The sequence below is a fragment of the Thalassophryne amazonica genome, chromosome 4 (assembly GCF_902500255.1).
Source record: "Thalassophryne amazonica chromosome 4, fThaAma1.1, whole genome shotgun sequence".
In the NCBI taxonomy this organism is placed as follows: Eukaryota; Metazoa; Chordata; class Actinopteri; order Batrachoidiformes; family Batrachoididae; genus Thalassophryne; species Thalassophryne amazonica.
The window spans coordinates 138,431,316-138,449,939 of NC_047106.1; the positions used below are offsets into that span (position 1 = coordinate 138,431,316).

Below are 18,624 nucleotides of genomic sequence, written 5' to 3' on the forward strand. Positions count from 1 at the left end.
CGTTGTTGTGTTGTTACAGGCCAGTCCAAAGCCTACTTGTGCTTATTTTTTGCACATTTACTTCACTAATGCATTATTATTATTGTTAAAACTTTATCTTTGTGCCAGGAAATTGTGTTATTATATTGGTGCACAATAAATTGCGGCTACGCCATGGCGTTCGATATGGCTTGGTAGATCTTGATACACTGTCAACTTTAAAAGTAGATCTCGGTTCAAAAAAGGCTGGGCACCCCTGTCCTAGTTGCTCCCAGTGTGTAGTGAATACCTTGTATGGCAGCACCCTCACATCGGGGTGAATGTGAGGCATTATTGTAAAGAGCTTTGAGCAGCTGATGCGGATGGAAAAGCGCTATATAAATGCAGCCCATTTAATGTAGAGTTGTGTCAGGAAGGGTATCCAGCCTACAAATTGTGCCAGCATCAACATGCAGGTCCACCTTGGATCTGCTGTGATGACCACGAGTGAAAACAAGGGAGCAGCTGAAGGGACTTACTTACTTTTGTGTTGCAATATGAGTTGATATGATTTATTTTATTTATTTATTCCAAATAATTTTATGCAGATATGTAGTAAATGTAAATCAATTTTACCCATATAATTAAAAATGTCAATTTCACCTAGATTATCAGTAAATATGAATCAGTTTCCCTCAGATATTTAGTAAATCTAAATAATTTTTGCTCAGATACTTAGTAAATATGAATCAGCTCTCCTTGTGAAACTGACTCGGATTTACTAAGTATTTTTTGGCGATATAACTCATCATTTGGCATGCAATTACTAAAAACAACACATTTTAACTGTTGCTTTTATTGACATGTACTTTTTTTTTAGGTTTAAGAAATGTATTCAATGCTTTTAAATCAAAATTGAGAACTTAAAATCTATTCAATTATATTATGTGTCAGTTTGTTGCCACAGTTTTTTTTGAGTAACCATTGGTCAAAGTTTGTTTGTTTGTTTTATTGTTTTTAAAAGAATCTTTGAAAGAAAAAAATCTGTTTTTGGTTAATGCAAGTTCAGCTATGATTAAGCACAGGCTAATCTGTGGAAACACTGGCGCACTTGATGACATATTAGTCTTCATTGTCATTGGTTTGTATGCCTTCTTAGTCCATTAGATGACAGCCCACAGGATGAATGCCATCAGGATTTGTGTATCGTGTGCAGCGCCAATGATGTAATTAAGTAAGTTCCTTCAGCTTCTCCCTTGTTTCACTTGGGGAAGATAGCAGTGCCGCACACAGCAGGTCTGCATGGTGATCTGGCGCAGGCTGTACACCAGATTCCCTTCCTGACAACTTCACATTCCATGGAGAATAGCCAGGGGTGACCTGGGCCATTATACACTGGAAACTTGGTACAGACAATCCTTGCTATGACAGTTAGAAGACGCCTGTGTGAAGGTAATTTATTTGAAAAAATCCCCCGCAAAGTCCCTCTGTTAAATAAAAGACGTGCAGAAGAGGTTACAATTTGCCAAAGAACACATCAACTGGCCTAAAGAGAAATGGAGGAATATTTTGTGGACTGATGAGAGTAAAACTGTTCTTTTTGGGTCCAAGGGCCACAGATAGTTTGTGAGACGACCCCCAAACTCTGAATTCAAGCCACAGTTCACAGTGAAGACAGTGAAGCATGGTGGTGCAAGCATCATGATATGGGCATGTTTCTCCTACTATGGTGTTGGGCCTATATATCGCATACCAGGTATCATGGATCAGTTTGGATATGTCAAAATACTTGAAGAGGTCATGTTGCCTTATGCTGAAGAGGACATGCCCTTGAAATGGGTGTTTCAACAAGACAATGACCCCAAGCACACTAGTAAACGAGCATCTTGGTTCCAAACTCACAAAATGAATGCCTCACAGATGTGAAGAAATCATGAAAAACTGTGGTTATACAACTAAATACTAGTTTAGTGATTCACAGGATTGCTAAAAAAGCAGTTTGAACATAATAGTTTTGAGTTCGTAGCGTCAACAGTAGATCCTACTATTATTGTGAACACCCCCTTTTCTACTTTTTTTTTTACTAATAGCCCAATTTCATAGCCTTAAGAGTGTGCATATCATGAATGCTTGGTCTTGTTGGATTTGTGAGAATCTACTGAATCTACTGGTACCTTGTTTCCCATGTAACAATAAGAAATATACTCAAAACCTGGATTAATCTTTTTAGTCACATAGTACTACTATTATTCTGAACACTACTGTATATATTGCTATATATTGGTAAAACAGTTGCATTTTCATTCCTTTGAGTTATTAATGTATCTGTAAAATGATGGTTATTATGGCTGTAACATCTCATCATAATTGTTCCGATGTGCTGCACTGCTCTGCGGCAATGAGACGCATTGACTCGCAGTGACACAGTGTTTTCGAATAGATTGCACAACATTCACGTCTAGTTCACAAAATTAATGTGTGCCAGAGATTAATGAAAATTTCTAAATTTTCTTTGAGCACTTGCACACAGCCGCGCACAGTTCACGCACAGTTTACATAAGTTTGATTGCGTGCCTGTGCGGGAATCAAATTCGTGCAAGTGTCAAGGTGGCTCAAGAAGATATAGCATGCATGCTCGTGCAGGTCATTAGTCTAATTACTCGACCATTTATTAAGAAGTGAAGAAACAGTCACATGTCACATGTCCTCTTCATCTTCACTAATTTATTAAACTTCAACCTGTCTGGAAATCACAAGTGGAACTTGAAAGTAAGCATCAAAATTAAAATTAAGAAAAAAATGCTTGAAGTATTTTAATTTCTATGTAAAGAATCTTGAAAATACAAAATTTTCACTTTCTGAAATATGTGACAAAAATACTGAACTTTGTTCTAATTTTGTTTTTGAGGTGCACCCGTATGTGTGTACCTGTGTGAGAGCCCTCCAGTCCATGTTGGCACTGCCGATGAAGAAATGTTTCTTATCCACCACCCAGAACTTGGTGTGGAGAATTCCTGAGGTGAGTTCCTTCATGTTCACTGTTCTGATATCAGCTCCTGCAACACACACGCACACACAAAAAGACACACACTGCGTTAACCCTTATGGGTCCAGAAACATAAAGAAACACTGATATCGAAGTCTGCTCACTGAGCTGATGTGAAGAACGTTTGTGACATCACAGAAACAAACTGTACCTGATCAGACAGCTGTAACAGCGCAGTGATGGAATCCTGCATCATTACCACTTTCCATAATCATCTACTACAATCACTGCCGCTGACGGCACTGAGCTGAGTTTAGAGGTGCCACTGGGCGTGGAAAAACAGGAAGTGGAAGGTGTCTGTTGTCTAAGTGTTGCCTCATGTCACATTCAGTTATTGCAACTGTGACCTTCATCATAACTCTAACCCTTTCATCATCTGCTATAAGAAAAGAGCAAATAAATTCAAAAGGTGCGACACACAGGCTGACCAATTAAAGCAAGCATGTAGGCTTAGTCTCAACAGTGGTCAGGACACAGACAAAGGTGCCTCAGGGCGTGAGCATGAGGGGATGCATAGTCATCATGGTTTAAGTCCTGGTACCTCCTGTAATGGTGCAGACAAACTGCTCCAATGATGGTCAGCAAAAGCTGGTTTACTGCCACAGTTCCAGCCAGTAGTGTCAACGCACTGACCCTCCACGATCTTTGACCATCTTTGAGTCAAGAGACGATAGCCGGAAAACAGAGGTAGACACAAGGAAGTAATGTGAGAGAGCAGGCACACAGCCAGACGATATGGTGAGGAGATAAAGTTCTGAGAGAGTTCATAAAGACCAGCAACAATTCACAGCAGAAGTGCAGAGCCACATGAAACCAGAAACCACAAACCGGAAGTCAAGCTACACAGGGTTAGCACAGAAGAGTAGAAGTACGGGAGACAATCTAACACCAGAGAGAACACCAGACAACACAGAGATAACTTGACATGTGGGAGAAAAACATGAGAGATGGTGAAGAAAACTAACATGCAGGAAACTCACTAGAGAGTAATGATAAACAATAAGAACAAGTGGAATATTATCATAAAATGAAACTAACCACAGACCAGTACTGAACACCAGAAGCGTGACCCATGACACCTCCACTGCCCTCAAACTGAAATCCATTAATTTTCTGAACCCGCTTAGGTACAGAGTCACAGGGGGTTGAAGCCTATCCCAGCAATCACTGGGGCGAGAGTCGGGGCTCACCCTGGAGAAGCTGCCAGTCTGTTGCAGGACAGGCATAATAGTACAGACAAACACATTCACACTTTCACTCACACCTACGTTCAATTTAGTTTCCAATTCCAAAAGCATGCTGTTAAAAGTAGGAGGACATCAGAGCACCTGAAATCTGTTTTCAACTTATGTTTTCAAGTGACTCAAATCTCAAAAATATACACCCACTACACATCTACATCCACAAGATGGCAACATAGAGTGGCCAGCTGCTCCTATATAGTGATCTGAATGAGGTATTGTCAGAATGTGGCGGTAATCCACCATTAACCTGGATCCCCATCACCATAAAACAAGAAGAAGAAGAAGAAGCTCTGAATGAGGAAAACATGGTGGGTCTTAGAGAACGTGCAAAAATCAATAAATCATGCTCTCCAACTGAAAGGTCACTTTTGAATAGAGCTGGAGAATAACCTTCATACTACTCAGCATTCAACTTGTTTGACCTTGGTGGACAGCCAGAACCACAATGGATGGTTAGGCTAAAGTAAGGCTAACTATAATCGTTTTACAAATATATATTCATTTAAAAAACAATGCACATTTAGTGAGGTGAACAAAGACACTGACTTTTTCTTCTGCTCAGTGGTGACAGGAAGCAATTTACTTTGTTCTTTGTGCCTCGTACAATAACATTTATTAGTCCACTAGCTTGTGCTCACCTGCACAGTGTTTGTGTCATAACTAAATAATGCACCAATTAAATTAATTTTGCCTACATTTTTTTCACTTCATGAAGCATTTCAGACAGATGTGATGAATACTCTTGTGTGATATATAGTCCAGAAAATACAGTACTAAATACACAGCACGGGTTGAAAAATCCCAGAGTTCTCCTTTACGTAATGACACTGTATTTTGTATAATGTCATTTTAAAAACATCTGAAGATGATATATTATTCATAGTTAATGTTGCAGATCTTCAAAGACACATAGCCCACTTTTCAGCACATGTATTGTGGAATAAAATATAGCCAGGCATGCACATAACTGGTACTCATGGTGCTTGTGCATGCTAAAAATAAATGATGCGTAACAGAAAACACAAGGGAAGCGCTTCATAAGAGGAAAGCAATGACAGATCATAGGAAAAGTCTTTCTCTCTGCTGTTAATCAATGATGTTTAGCACACAGGAGCACCATGAGTACCAGTTATGTGCACCCCTGAATATAGCTATTTTTCAGTTTCAGTTTTTTGTTGCACCCATGGTAAGCAGGCAAAACGTCACAAAACCAAAGTCTGACATTCAGTCATGCGCCTTCCTTCTCCTACAAAAGAAGCACCGAAAACATGTTGAAGAATTTTATGAGAAAGGTAATATGAATGAGCAAATGCAATATTTATTTGACACTAATATACCAAGAATAATAGGATTATTCTGAACAGGATTCAGTTCCAATTATTTGCCACTCATCGATCCAAGTAGTCTGGATGTTAATTTGGATGTTTCTGCAACTCTGAGAATTGTGTGATCTCCAACAAGCTACTCATAGCTTATCTGTACACCTGGAGTGTGAGTGCTGTGGACAGCAGGGGGAGGATTTCTGACATTTTCCCAGTGAATGCTGGCATTGAACAGGGATGTGTTCTGGCTCCTCTACTGTTCAGTGCTTATAGGGCTAAAACGATTAGTCGAGTAACTCGAATAATTCAATTACAAAAAATGTTCGAGGCAAATTCTGCGCCTCGAAGCTTCATTTAACACTGTAGTACATATGCCAGGCCTGTGTGTGGCGCTGTGACGTCCCCAGAAAAACACAGAAGACGAGAGCATGCACTTAAGTCGTGTAAAGGCTAATCCAAAAGCTACCACTTTCCAACGTGACACACAGAGTAAAATAAAGCCTTTAAGAGAAAGAGGGTCAAGCTGATCATCTGAAATAGACTGTCTATTTTTAAAAAACACACGGTCCGCTCTACATGGGGAGTGACTTGCCTGGCGGCTAGCTGCTGTCTCTCTACCCGGTGTGAGGGGCTCTCAGCACTAGAGGTGGGCGGATCGATCCTAATATTGATAATATCGATACCAACGCTGGTATTGATATTGAACGATCCTCGTGTCTACTCAGTCTACTCTCTGTCTGTAAGAGCAGCGCTGAGTAAACAGTAATATATTGTAACAGTAAATATTGTAAACAGTTTGAAACTGTTTACAATATTTGTTGTGGTGTGTTACTTTTTCTCTATTGTGGTTTGTCAGCTCTCTAACCTCAGTTATGATGTTTTTTGATTGTTTTAATTTGCTTTAAGTTCTATTTTTTTACACTATTTAAGAAACAACGTAGAGAAGTGCACTGAAGGGAAGAAATTCCATATTTTTTGTATTATTTTATTGTATTCTTCGACTTGAAAAACAGAATTTGAAACTGTTTACAGTAGTTGTTGTGGTATGCTAATTTTGTTGTATTGTGGTTTGTCAGCCCTCTACCTCAGGAGATTTTGTTTTAAGTTGTGTTGAGTGATATTTTTTAAACAAAAATGTTGATTGTGATAATAAAGTATTTTGTCGTCATGTACAATGTTTGGCGAAATTCTATCCTAGGTCTTTTGGATCCTTTGGCTCTATGAAGCTTAAATATGAAAAAGTATTGGTATTGGCGATACTGGGCCTGTATTTACTTGGTATCGGATCAATACCAAAATTCCCGGTATCGCCCACCTCTACTCAGCACTCCGCTCACACCGGGCAAGTCATAGCTCCATCCCCGACCACACTGACAAACAGTTTCTGAAAGATCCTCTCAGCAAAAGTCCACTCTTTCTTCTGTGTTTTGCTCAGACTCGCATTGAGTGTTTCGCTTTTTAATTTTCGCTTTTTTGGGCAACACACAATGCAAACACGGTAACTTAAATAAAATAATAATAATAAAACTGTGAGGCTTGCATGTTCAACCTCCAGCTGAAATGCATCTGAATTTTACTGCAGGGACCCAGCCCAGCAACCCTTAAAAAAAAAAAAACTCAAAAATGGTTACATTTTACAAGTTAGAGAACAAACAAAAGAAAACAGAAACCACATCCCATTGCCATTTCAGCAAAATGTCAACACTGGCGCAGCAACATTGTGACATTGCTTATGCTGCGTTTACACATAACAACAATGAGTCACGAATGCCACGAAGTATCATTCTTGGCTGCTGATCACAAATGAGATGATTCAGTGCAGAGGCGTCAGGTGCCCCCAGGAACTGTCGGGACCTGTTAAGACATGATAGGATTAACGGCACGTGTCGCTGGCGAATTATTACGAGCCATTACGCAACAGCGCATCGTTACATTCTGTCACAATCTGTCAGGAATGTTGTGAATTTGGCAAACTGTCTCCACACACCCTGCATATTCCTACCGCCAGCTGATGAACAATTCAGATCGCTCCAGATTGCTCCTCAAAATCCAGATGAATCCACAGCAGAAGAACTTTGTGATTGCATCCTTAGTTGGACTCTGTGCCATGGAGTGGTGCAGAAAGCAGGAGGAGACGGAGCGCGCCAGATATCCAGGTGCACACGGCGCTCCTCTGGCTCAGACTCGTTCTCCCAAACATCAGGCACAACAGCAGGTGGAACACCTGCAGGAGCACGCACTGGAACAAGACTTTTAGCCCACTTGGCGTCTCTGTCCTTCTTCGGCTTATTGCAGTAATGAAACTGAATGCGGTGCAGCAGAGTTTAATTGTGCGCATGAGTGTAGTGATTCATCGTGGCGCACAGTGAAATGTGACGCCGTGTTACACTTCGTGTCAAAACTTGACAGTTTTCATGTCAATGTGTAACAACACGTGACAGTAAGGGCTCCAGAAACCATCACAGGAACCACTAGGAACTCTAATGATCGCGACTAATCAAGAGTTGTGACCTCCACTACATGAGGTGAAATGAGGGTGGTGCGTGACATTTGTGGAAGATTTTTTGACAACCAAAAACATGCTCCATGAATATCACGAATGTCATACACCAACACGCACTGTTAAGAAACCTATTCAGATGCATTAAGTCACGTTAAGAATGTCAGGAATGTGTCAAGAATGATGCAAATATGACAACGTAACGCATCCTGCCGATGTGTAAACACAGCATTAGAGAGAGCCCTGGACTCGTGATGTTGTTTAAAAACGCAAAAGTACTTTTTATCCAATTACTCGATTAATCGCTAGAATAATCGATAGAATACTGGAGTAATAAAATAATTGACCGCTGCAGCCCTAAATGCTTATATAGACTAGGTTCAGGGTTGGGTAGTGCAATCCAGTATCTTAGTTTCAGATCATGGAGGCACAGAGCAGCCACTCTGAATCCTACTAACTGTGCTCATAATAATGTATATATGTTGTAGCCATGTTTGTAAGTTACTTCTAGACAGTATTACATGGCCAGAGGCTGTGCGGCCTTGGACTTCGACATCACCAAGGCTCATTCATTGCAGTGATCCCTCACACAGCCACCTGACTGAAGAGGCAGACGTGAGGAAAGCACATGGGAGCCCACTGAATGCTAAAAGCTAAGCTGACCACTACCTCAGATGGTTCTCTGAGCCAACTCCAAATAACCACCCAGCATGAAATCAAAGATTGTTTTGTCTTCATCATCACATAGACATGGCTGCATGACAACATCCCTGACACGACCATTCAGCTGCAGGAGAGAACATCATACTGACTTGGTAGGAACACTATAACCTCGAGTAAGACCAAAACCATGACCAGCGTGGGCATGTTGTGGCAGGTCCAACACATTGTTCACCACAGCTGGAGTTTGTATTGAAGTGTTGGTTGTTTTATCTGCTGAGAGAATTTAATGTTAATGCTAGTTTTTGTGTAGGCTCTCAGTTGTACAGGTGGTTTCCATAGTAGAGAAGCTTGAATCTTTGACTGGACTGGGTTGCTTGACATGAGGACATTTCGCTTCAAATCACAAAAGCTTCCTCAGCTAAAATTCTTGCTCTGGTAGTCTGACTTCTGTCTTGACTCTTGTAGATAAGAATAAACCAGAAGCCAACAAAAGCTGGAGTTTTTTAACCTAACCAGACCCAACCTACCGACAGGCTGACTGCTATAGGCTAGTGACTAAACAATAGCTCTAATTAGCACCTATTGTGCTCTAGTTAGCACTCTCCTAATGACAGGACGGAAGCCTCCCCTGATGGCTCCCTTGACGACTCTCTCCTGATGACGTGAATGACTCATTACCATGACCAAAAGACTGAAACTGCTTTGACCTGAGTACCACATTGTAAACAGGGGACAAAGCGTGTCTGAGACCCGCTCCGTGGTTAAGACTGGGTTTCAACTGTTTTACAAAGAATGCTTCCTTGACACCTCTCTCAAACCATTTCTTCTCTCTGGCTAAGATTTTAACTTCCTTGTCCTCAAACGTGTGGTTAGTGTCTTTCAGGTGGAGATGAACTGCAGACTGAGGTCCACTGGCGACCTCTCTGCGGTGCTGGTATAGCCTCTTGTGTAAAAGTTGCTTCGTCTCACCTATGTAGTGTTCATTACAGTTTTCCTGACATCTGATATGATACACTACATTGCTCTGTTTGTAACTAGGGATCCTGTCTTTAGGGTGAACTAATTTCTGTCTCAAGGTGTTGACTGGTTTAAAGTAAACTAGGATTTTGTGCTGTCTGAAGATCCTCTGTAGTTTTTCCCCTACTCCTGCTAAATAAGGGAGAGACACTCCTCTTCTTCTTGTCTCCGTCTCCTGTCTATCTGGTCTCAGGAAATACGTGCTGTTAAGTTACGTGGTCTTAACACCACGTATTTCCTGTTTAGGGGGAATTACTACAGGCAGATCCATGGTTGTGCGATGGGGTCTCTGGTATCCCCCATTGTGGCCAATCTGTACATGAAGCGAGTGGAGAAGACAGCCTTGACGTCGTTCACGGGCATCTCTCCCAGTCACTGGTTCAGATATGTCGATGACACATGGGTCAAAATCAAGCAACAGGAGGTCGAGGACTTTACAGAACACATCAATTCGGTGGACTCCAATATCAAGTTCACATTTGAGGATGCCAGAAACAACCATTTAGCCTTCTTGGACTGTGATGTTACGATTGGAGAGAACAGGCAGCTCCAGACAGAGGTTTACAGAAAACACACTCACACTGACCAATATCTGCTCTTTGGCTCAAACCACCCCCTTGAACACAAGCTCGGGGTGATCAGGACTCTTCAACACAGAGTGCTACAGGTGCCCACAACTGCAGAGGGAAGGGCTAAAGAGCAACAACTTGTACGGAAAGCCCTCACAGTATGTGGGTACCCACGTTGGTCCCTGGACAAAGTGCAGAAGTCCCAGAAAACAAAGAGACCAGATAGACAGGAGACGGAGACAAGAAGAAGAGGAGTGTCTCTCCCTTATTTAGCAGGAGTAGGGGAAAAACTACAGAGGATCTTCAGACAGCACAAAATCCCAGTTTACTTTAAACCAGTCTGTTGTGTGGGCCGCTGAAGAGGAGGTACTGCTGGCCCACCACCACCAGATGGCGCCCTGCTTGAAGTGCGGGCTTCAAGCACCGGGAGTGACAGCTGTCACTCGTCATCAGCACCAGCTGTCACTCATCCACATCACCACCACCATAAAGGCTGGACTGCAACTCCACCTCCCCGCCGAGAAATCAGCTACCAGAAGAGGTAATTTCTCTGCTAAACCTAACTCTGACTTATAGTCTGATACCTTTTTGCAGCCGTTTTCCTGTAGTGGTGCCTTATCTGTGGGATTGGCGTTTGGTGTGATCAGCGATGGCTTTGCTTCACACCCCAACCAGATAAGTGGTTAGACAGGAGCTGCACGAGTGTGTGATTGGAGGTGGAGGTGCTCCCTCCCAAAAGAACACAGACTGTGGGATTACTGAGTGTGCGAACTCACACACATCTATACTGTTTCTGTTCTCTGCCAGCAGTACCAGGTCTGACAGCTGGAGACGGTGGCCACCTGGGGATCCAGGACTTGGCGGCTCCGGTGTTCTTCAGATCCGTTGGCGGTGAGGGCCGTGTGGGATCCGGCTCGGTTCTGGACGGACGTCTGCTATCCTCAAGCCTGCCCACACGTCACTCAACATATAATTGTTTGTACTACCAAAACTGTATTTGTCTGTATTCCGTTGTGCACTTCACAACATTAAATTGTTACTGTTTGGCTTATCCATTGCCCGTTCATTTAACGCCCCCTGTTGTGGGTCCGTGTTCCTACATCTTCACAACACAGTCAGCACCTTGAGACAGAAATTAGTTCACCCTAAGGACAGGATCCCTAGTTACACACAGAACAATGTAGTGTATCATATCAGATGTCAGGAAAACTGTAATGAACACTACATAGGTGAGACGAAGCAACTTTTACACAAGAGGCTATACCAGCACCGCAGAGAGGTCGCCAGTGGACCTCAGTCTGCAGTTCATCTCCACCTGAAAGACACTAACCACACGTTTGAGGACAAGGAAGTTAAAATCTTAGCCAGAGAGAAGAAATGGTTTGAGAGAGGTGTCAAGGAAGCATTCTTTGTAAAACAGTTGAAACCCAGTCTTAACCGCAGAGCAGGTCTTAGACACGCTTTGTCCCCTGTTTACAATGTGGTACTCAGGTCAAAGCAGTTTCAGTCTTTTGGTCATGGTAATGAGTCATTCACATCACCAGGAGAGAGTCGTCAAGGGAGCCATCAGGGGAGGCTTCCGTCCTGTCATTAGGAGAGTGCTAACTAGAGCACAATAGGTGCTAATTAGAGCTATTGTTTAGTCACTAGCCTATAGCAGTCAGCCTCTCGGTAGGTGGGGTCTGGTTAGGTTAAAAAACTCCAGCTTTTGTTGGCTTCTGGTTTATTCTTATCTACAAGAGTCAAGACAGAAGTCAGACTACCAGAGCAGGAATTTTAGCTGAGGAAGCTTCTGTGATTTGAAGCGAAATGTCCTCACGTCAAGCAACCCAATCCAGTCGAAGATTCAAGCTTCTCTGCTAATGCTAGTAAGGCACTGTGCAAGGTCTGTGATGCCATCAGAGACCAGACCTGTTTTTTTGTTCTTGTAGCTGGAGACTTTAATAATGCCAACTGGACCTGATATTACACAAAATAATGTGCTGAGCTGAATGGAACATTCCATCTTTCACCTCTTTTCACAAATGAAAAAACATTCATTATTTGTTTTATATAAGCTCCAAAATATAGATCCTTGTCATTTGATATTTTATTCATTTATAAACAAGAGAAAAGGAACTTACGCCCTTCCCAGTCCCACAGTGTCCATCAAAGATCAGTAGTGAGGTCGAGATGCCCCATCTCACCCAGGTGTTATCTGAAAGAGTCTCCTGTGCTCCAGTGGACCTCCTCAAGCCCCGGGCAACCCGGCCTGCGGCAGTGCCAACTCGGCCCGCACAACTCTGCCTCCGGCAAACACTGCTTTCTTAGCCCCATGCCCGACTTGCTCTCGATCCCCCTCGGCACATGCAGCCTTCCCATTTGTTACACATAGAGTCTGGCCACTGCATCGGGCCGCTGTTTGTTTTTAAGCTAAGCACCATTGCTGCTAGTGTAAGTGTGTGGTGGTCGCGGCGTGCAATGGTACAGAACATATGGAACCAAATTTGCACGGTAAATCGAACACAATGGCAAACAGGCCAAATGATCAATATCACATGACATACAAACCACCAATCAAATGACAAGGATCTATTTAAGGCATTATATAAATGCAAATATCAGGGAGACATACAAGGCCAGTCCATGCCGCTACCTTGGTCACTCAGCTCACAGTTCAAACAGCAAACAGCTAGCAAACAGGCGACAAATAACATACTCCAATCCAGCACACAAAACCACCAGGATCTGGCCAGAAATTGCAACCTGAACTCTGCAGGACTGTTTTGCAAACACAGACTCAATCACAGTGAGGGAGACAGCTACCTATGTCTGGCACATATGTACGTAGGACTACACAGACTCTCATAGGAATAGATGGGCAGGTGCACCTGACACAATCATTAAGTTCAGCTAGCTTGGCAATAATGTAAGTCCCTTCGGCTGCTCCCTTGTTTGCACTCGGGGTCGCCACAGCAAATCCAAGGTGGATCTGCATGTTGAATTGGCACAGGTTTTACACCGGATGCCCTTCCTGATACAACTCCACATTACATGGAGAAATGTGGCAGGGGTGGGATTTGAACCCAGAACCTTCTTCACTGAAACCAAGCACATTAACCGCTTAGCCACCACCCCTGCCAAGTTCAGCTAGCTTGACAATGATGGTAATAAAACAAAGGTCACTGGTTCAGTACCTGATCTGGCTGGTTGTTATTGATTTTGAGATTATGTTGTTAAAACATCATCACTTGTAGGAATGTGGCTTGATGCAGGGTTGCCAACTCTCACATATCTGGCATGACACTCACGCTTTCAGCATCAATCTCACACTCTCACGCACAAGCAAGAAATGTTACACCAAAATAAAATTTCTCCCGTTAATTTTTTGTGGATGACTAGATTAGACTAGACCAGACCACAGCACATTATTTCTTAATGAAAGGAGAGGAGTGTAAGGCGCCCACCTGAAACAGCTGTTAACATCTGCTGACAACATTCTGACTGCAGTATTCTGTGATCATTGATTCGCTGGAAACCTTGCACCTGATACGTCAGCTGTGAGTAAAACGTTCAGAGAGTTCAAGCATAGCTTCGGAGCTTATGGTTCTGAGTCAGCCACGGCTGCGCGATAGAAAGTTTTGGATAACAACGTAAGCCGATAAATAGCCTAACAAATCGAATAATCTATTGTCTAATAAAATTGGGTCCCTTGTCACTACAGATGTAGCCTAATCAGACTAATTGTGTGTTGAGACAGTAGGCTACAGACTTCAACTAGTTGCAAACTAGGTAATTTAAAGGACATGTCGTACCTTGTTTAATTTCCTGGTTAGCAAGTATTCATGACTGCAAGTCTATCTGTGCACATTCGCTGAAGATGTGTGGTTGCTGATACATTTTATTGCTACACTATCAGTGACAGAGAAACCGAAGCGTTTTGAACCACTGAATGAAGCAATTGTGTTGAAATGGTCCAGTGTTTAGAAGCAATTGATACAATTAAATATGGTGACATCTGCTGGCCAATCTGTAACATAGAATTTGCATGGAACAATGAAACAGTCAGGTACTGTATGTTAAATAATAAAGGTTCTATGTGCATCTTGAAAATTTTGACTATATTTTTGTTTAAACGCATTAATAATATACTTGTGTTATAACTGATTGTGCCATCATAAAACACTATGTAATAGAGATATAAACTGTGAAATACTTGTGCAACTAGTGACTGTTATGACCATAGTTGTACAAAATGAAGGGGATTTGAGAGCTTCAAAGGCTTTATTTGAAAACAAGATCATTTCAGTGGTATTAGGTTTGAGTCTGTTCCTTTTCTCTTCAGTTTTGGAGAAGACCCTCTCACACGGCACATACGTTGCTGGCATATAAAGATAGATTTTGTCCAGCTTGTAAAGAGTTGGATAAACAGCTGCCTCCATCCTTCCTGTCTCTTCTTGCAAATTCACTGCAGAAAATGGTTCTGGGGAGCATTAGCATGACTAAAACCCTTCACTCCCCAATCAGGGCCCTCTTGACCTCAAGCCATTTTAAGCATTTTTTTATTTGCCTCCCTCACATGCCTATAGATGAGCTTGCTGAAATATTTTGGAAAAAGGAAAGAGAATGTACGTGGAGAGGAGAAGAATCAAGTGGTATTCCCTTCTATTATTATTTTTGTTTGTAAACAAGGACTGATTTTTTTAATTAGGGTTACTAAAATTTTCAGCTCTCTGGAGTCTGGAGTCTCACTCCAGCGAGGGAGTGAGACTTGGCAACTCTGATGGTAGCAGATGGTAAGCATCTAACCGAACCAGAGAAAAAATAGGTGTTACAGTCTCATTTAGCTTCTAATAAACCACTTTCTGTAACCCTGAAATGGCATGACCTGTTTCTGCTTCGGAGTAAAGGGCATGATGCCATTTTGTCCAACTGAAAACTCAACTTCACTATCCACAGATGCCTCTGAAAAACAAATCTCAATCCCCCCTAACACACACATGCTGTATATACAGAGGCCCATATCGCAAGGCCGTGTTTGAGGTCATTAATCACATGTCTCTGATCATGACTCATGATCAGTGATCTCTGAACCTGGCTAAGGACGCTATGTTTTTGTTGCAATTCGTCTATCATCCTGTCTTGCTTTGATCGTGTTAATGGGATCCAAGGAATCAGGATTAATGCTGCGTTTACACATAACGACGACAAGTGACGAATGCCATGAAGTACACATTCTTGGCCGCTGATCACGAATGTGATGATTCGGGGCAGAGGCATCAGGTGTCCTCAGGTACTGCTGCAACCTGTTACCACACGTTACAATTAATGGCATGTGTTGCTGGAGAATTATCAGGAACCATTACGCACGGTCAAGAATAATGTTCCGCGTTGTTGCGCGCTATTGAGCGTAACAGCGCATGGTTAAGTTCTGTCATGTTGTGAATGAGCTGAATTGTCTCCACACAGACACCCATATTCATCCAACCGAATTCAGATCACTCCAGTTTTTCAGAAGAACTTTGTGACTGCATGCGTAGTTGGGCTGTGTGCCATGGAGTGGTGCAGAGAGGAGGAGGAGGAAACGGACAGAGCCAGATGTATGGCTTCATGCGGCTCTCGTCTCACGCGTTTTCCCGAACATCAGGCACATGCAGCAGGTGGAACACCTGCAGGAACGCACTGGTTTAATTGTGTGCACGCTTCTTCCTCCGCCGGACTGGAGGAGGTGCAGAGATGTCTGGCTGCACGTGAGTCTCCTCTCGCTCCTCTGGCTCAGACTCGTCCTGCTCATCAGTTACAACAGCAGGAGCATCCTAAGGAGCTTCAGCAGGCCCTGTGGAACGACATTTGGCTGACTTCGCATCACTGTTCCTCTTCGGCATTCTGCATCAAACTGAACACTGTGGAGCCGAGTTTAATTATGCGCATGTGACAGAAAACTGATTCGTCGTGACGCACAGTGAAATGTGACGCCGCGTTACAAGTCATGTCAAAACTTGACAGTTTCCGTGTCACTTCGTAATAACGCGTGACAGTTTGGGCTCCAAGAACCATCACCGGAACCACTACAAACGTTGTCACATTCTATTAAGGATCAATACTCATCAAGACGGATCAATACACTCAGTTGCGACCTCCACGATGTGAGACGAAATGAGGGTGATGCGTGACATTCGTGGAAGATTTTTTGACAGGCAAAAACATGCCCCACGAATATCAAGAATATCAGGCACCAACACGCACTATTAAGAAACCTATTCAGATGCGTTAAGTCACATTAAGAATGTCAGGAATGTGTCACAAATGACAGAAAAATGACATTCGTAACGCATCTTGCTTATGTGTAAACGCACCTTAAGGGGCAGGGTTTTCTCATGTCGGAAAATTAATGAGTGAGTGAGGACTTTTCAAGCTCCAATTCTGAGTGTTATCTGATTTCTTTTAGCTTCTCAGTTTTTCACTGGAGTCTTACAGATGCACCTCCAGATAACACACAGTCACCTGAGTTGTTGAGCAGTGTGAGGTCATCCTGAGGTTGACTCTCCTGTGGTGTGTTGACTGCAATACGAACAGAGAGTTTCCCTGATATCTCAGCCAGCCTCTTTAGAATGGTTTCACCCTGCACACACAAAGACATTTATTTTAATGATACTATACACAATGCAGCAGCAAAAAACAAAAGAATTTCTTAAACGAGTTCACACTGAATTATTAAGATTGGCTCCAGTGGCCATATGTGCTGTGATTTCTGAGTCCCATGTGCTCCTCTCTCTCCTAAAGGATAAGACTCCAAAGACAATACACGGATGAAAGGATGGATGGATTAATGAAGTAGGGACAAAATTAAAATGAATCACAAAAGCATTGAAACCAAAACATCTGTCCATATGGGGCCGTGTCACTATGGAAGCAGGTTAAGTAAGGGAAACTACACATATCTTTCTCCAGTCCATGGTTCCCCCAGCTACTCTTAGAAGATCCCAAGGCATTCCCAGGCCAGGCAGGACATAGGTATAGGGCCTGATTTATTAAAGGTTGGCATGTGTTAAAAACATCTGTCTGACCTGCTTGTGTCTTATTCCTCATCACGTTCTCTTAGGTCATGAGATCAAGCTTTGCTTGTAGTTCCTCAGACAAAGCTCAAACGTAGAGGTGATAGAGCTTTTTCTGTTGGTGGTCCCAGATTGTGGAATGACCTGCCTCTCTGTATCAGGCAGGCGGAGTCACCTCTAGTTTTTAAATCTCGTCTTAAAACATACTTGTTTTCTTTGGCTTTTGACTAGAGGGTTGATGATTTTATTGTTTTTAAAAACTTTTATTCAATCAATTTCAATCAATCAATTTTATTTATATAGCGCCAAATCACAACAACAGTTGCCCCAAGGCACTTTATATTGTAAGGCAAAAGCCATACAATAATCACAGAAAAACCCCAATGGTCAAAACGACCCCCTATGAGCAAGCACTTGGCGACAGTGGGAAGGAAAAACTCCCTTTTAACAGGAAGAAACCTCCAGCAGAACCAGGCTCAGGGAGGGGCAGTCTTCTGCTGGGACTGGTTGGGGCTGAGGGAGAGAACCAGGAAAAAGACATGCTGTGGAAGACAGCAGAGATCAATCACTAATGATTAAATGCAGAGTGGTGCATACAGAGCAAAAAGAGAAAGAAACACTCAGTGCATCATGGGAACCCCCCAGTAGTCTAAGTCTATAGCAGCATAACTAAGGGATGGTTCAGGGTCACCTGATCCAGCCCTAACTATAAGCTTTAGCAAAAAGGAAAGTTTTAAGCCTAATCTTAAAAGCAGAGAGGGTGTCTGTCTCCCTGATCTGAATTGGGAGCTGGTTCCACAGGAGAGGAGCCTGAAAGCTGAAGGCTCTGCATCCCATTCTACTCTTAAAAACCCTAGGAACTACAAGTAAGCCTGCAGTCTGAGAGGGAAGCGCTCTATTGGGGTGATACGGTACTAAGAGGTCCCTAAGATAAGATGGGACCTGATTATTCAAAACCTTATAAGTAAGAAGAAGAATTTTAAATTCTATTCTTGTTGGGAAAGTGTAGTGACACGGACCCACAACAGGGGGCGTAAATAACGGACAATAGAGGAAGTTAAATGTGAACACTTTACTGTTGTGAATGACACAACCACACACAGCAGATTATAGAATAAATACAAGTCAATGAATAAAGGTGTCGTGTGGGCAGGCTCGACGATAGGAGACGTCCGTCTGGAGATGAACCGGAACCACACGATTTCCACCGCCACCGAACCCGAAGGATACTGGAGCCGCCAGGTCCCGAAGTCCCCAGGTGGCCACCGTCT

At 42.7% G+C, this 18,624-nt stretch overlaps 1 protein-coding gene across 1 annotated transcript in view; it reads right to left on the minus strand.

The window, feature by feature from the left end:
• Positions 1-18,624, minus strand: part of pld3 (phospholipase D family, member 3) — a 144,759-nt gene that overhangs the window by 35,760 nt on the left and 90,375 nt on the right. Inside the window, exons 9-10 of the mRNA XM_034168862.1 lie at positions 16,803-16,920; positions 2,887-3,014 (exon numbers count right to left, since the gene is read on the minus strand). Coding sequence (XP_034024753.1) covers positions 2,887-3,014; positions 16,803-16,920 — 246 coding nt within the window. The remainder of the gene's footprint in view (positions 1-2,886; positions 3,015-16,802; positions 16,921-18,624) is intronic.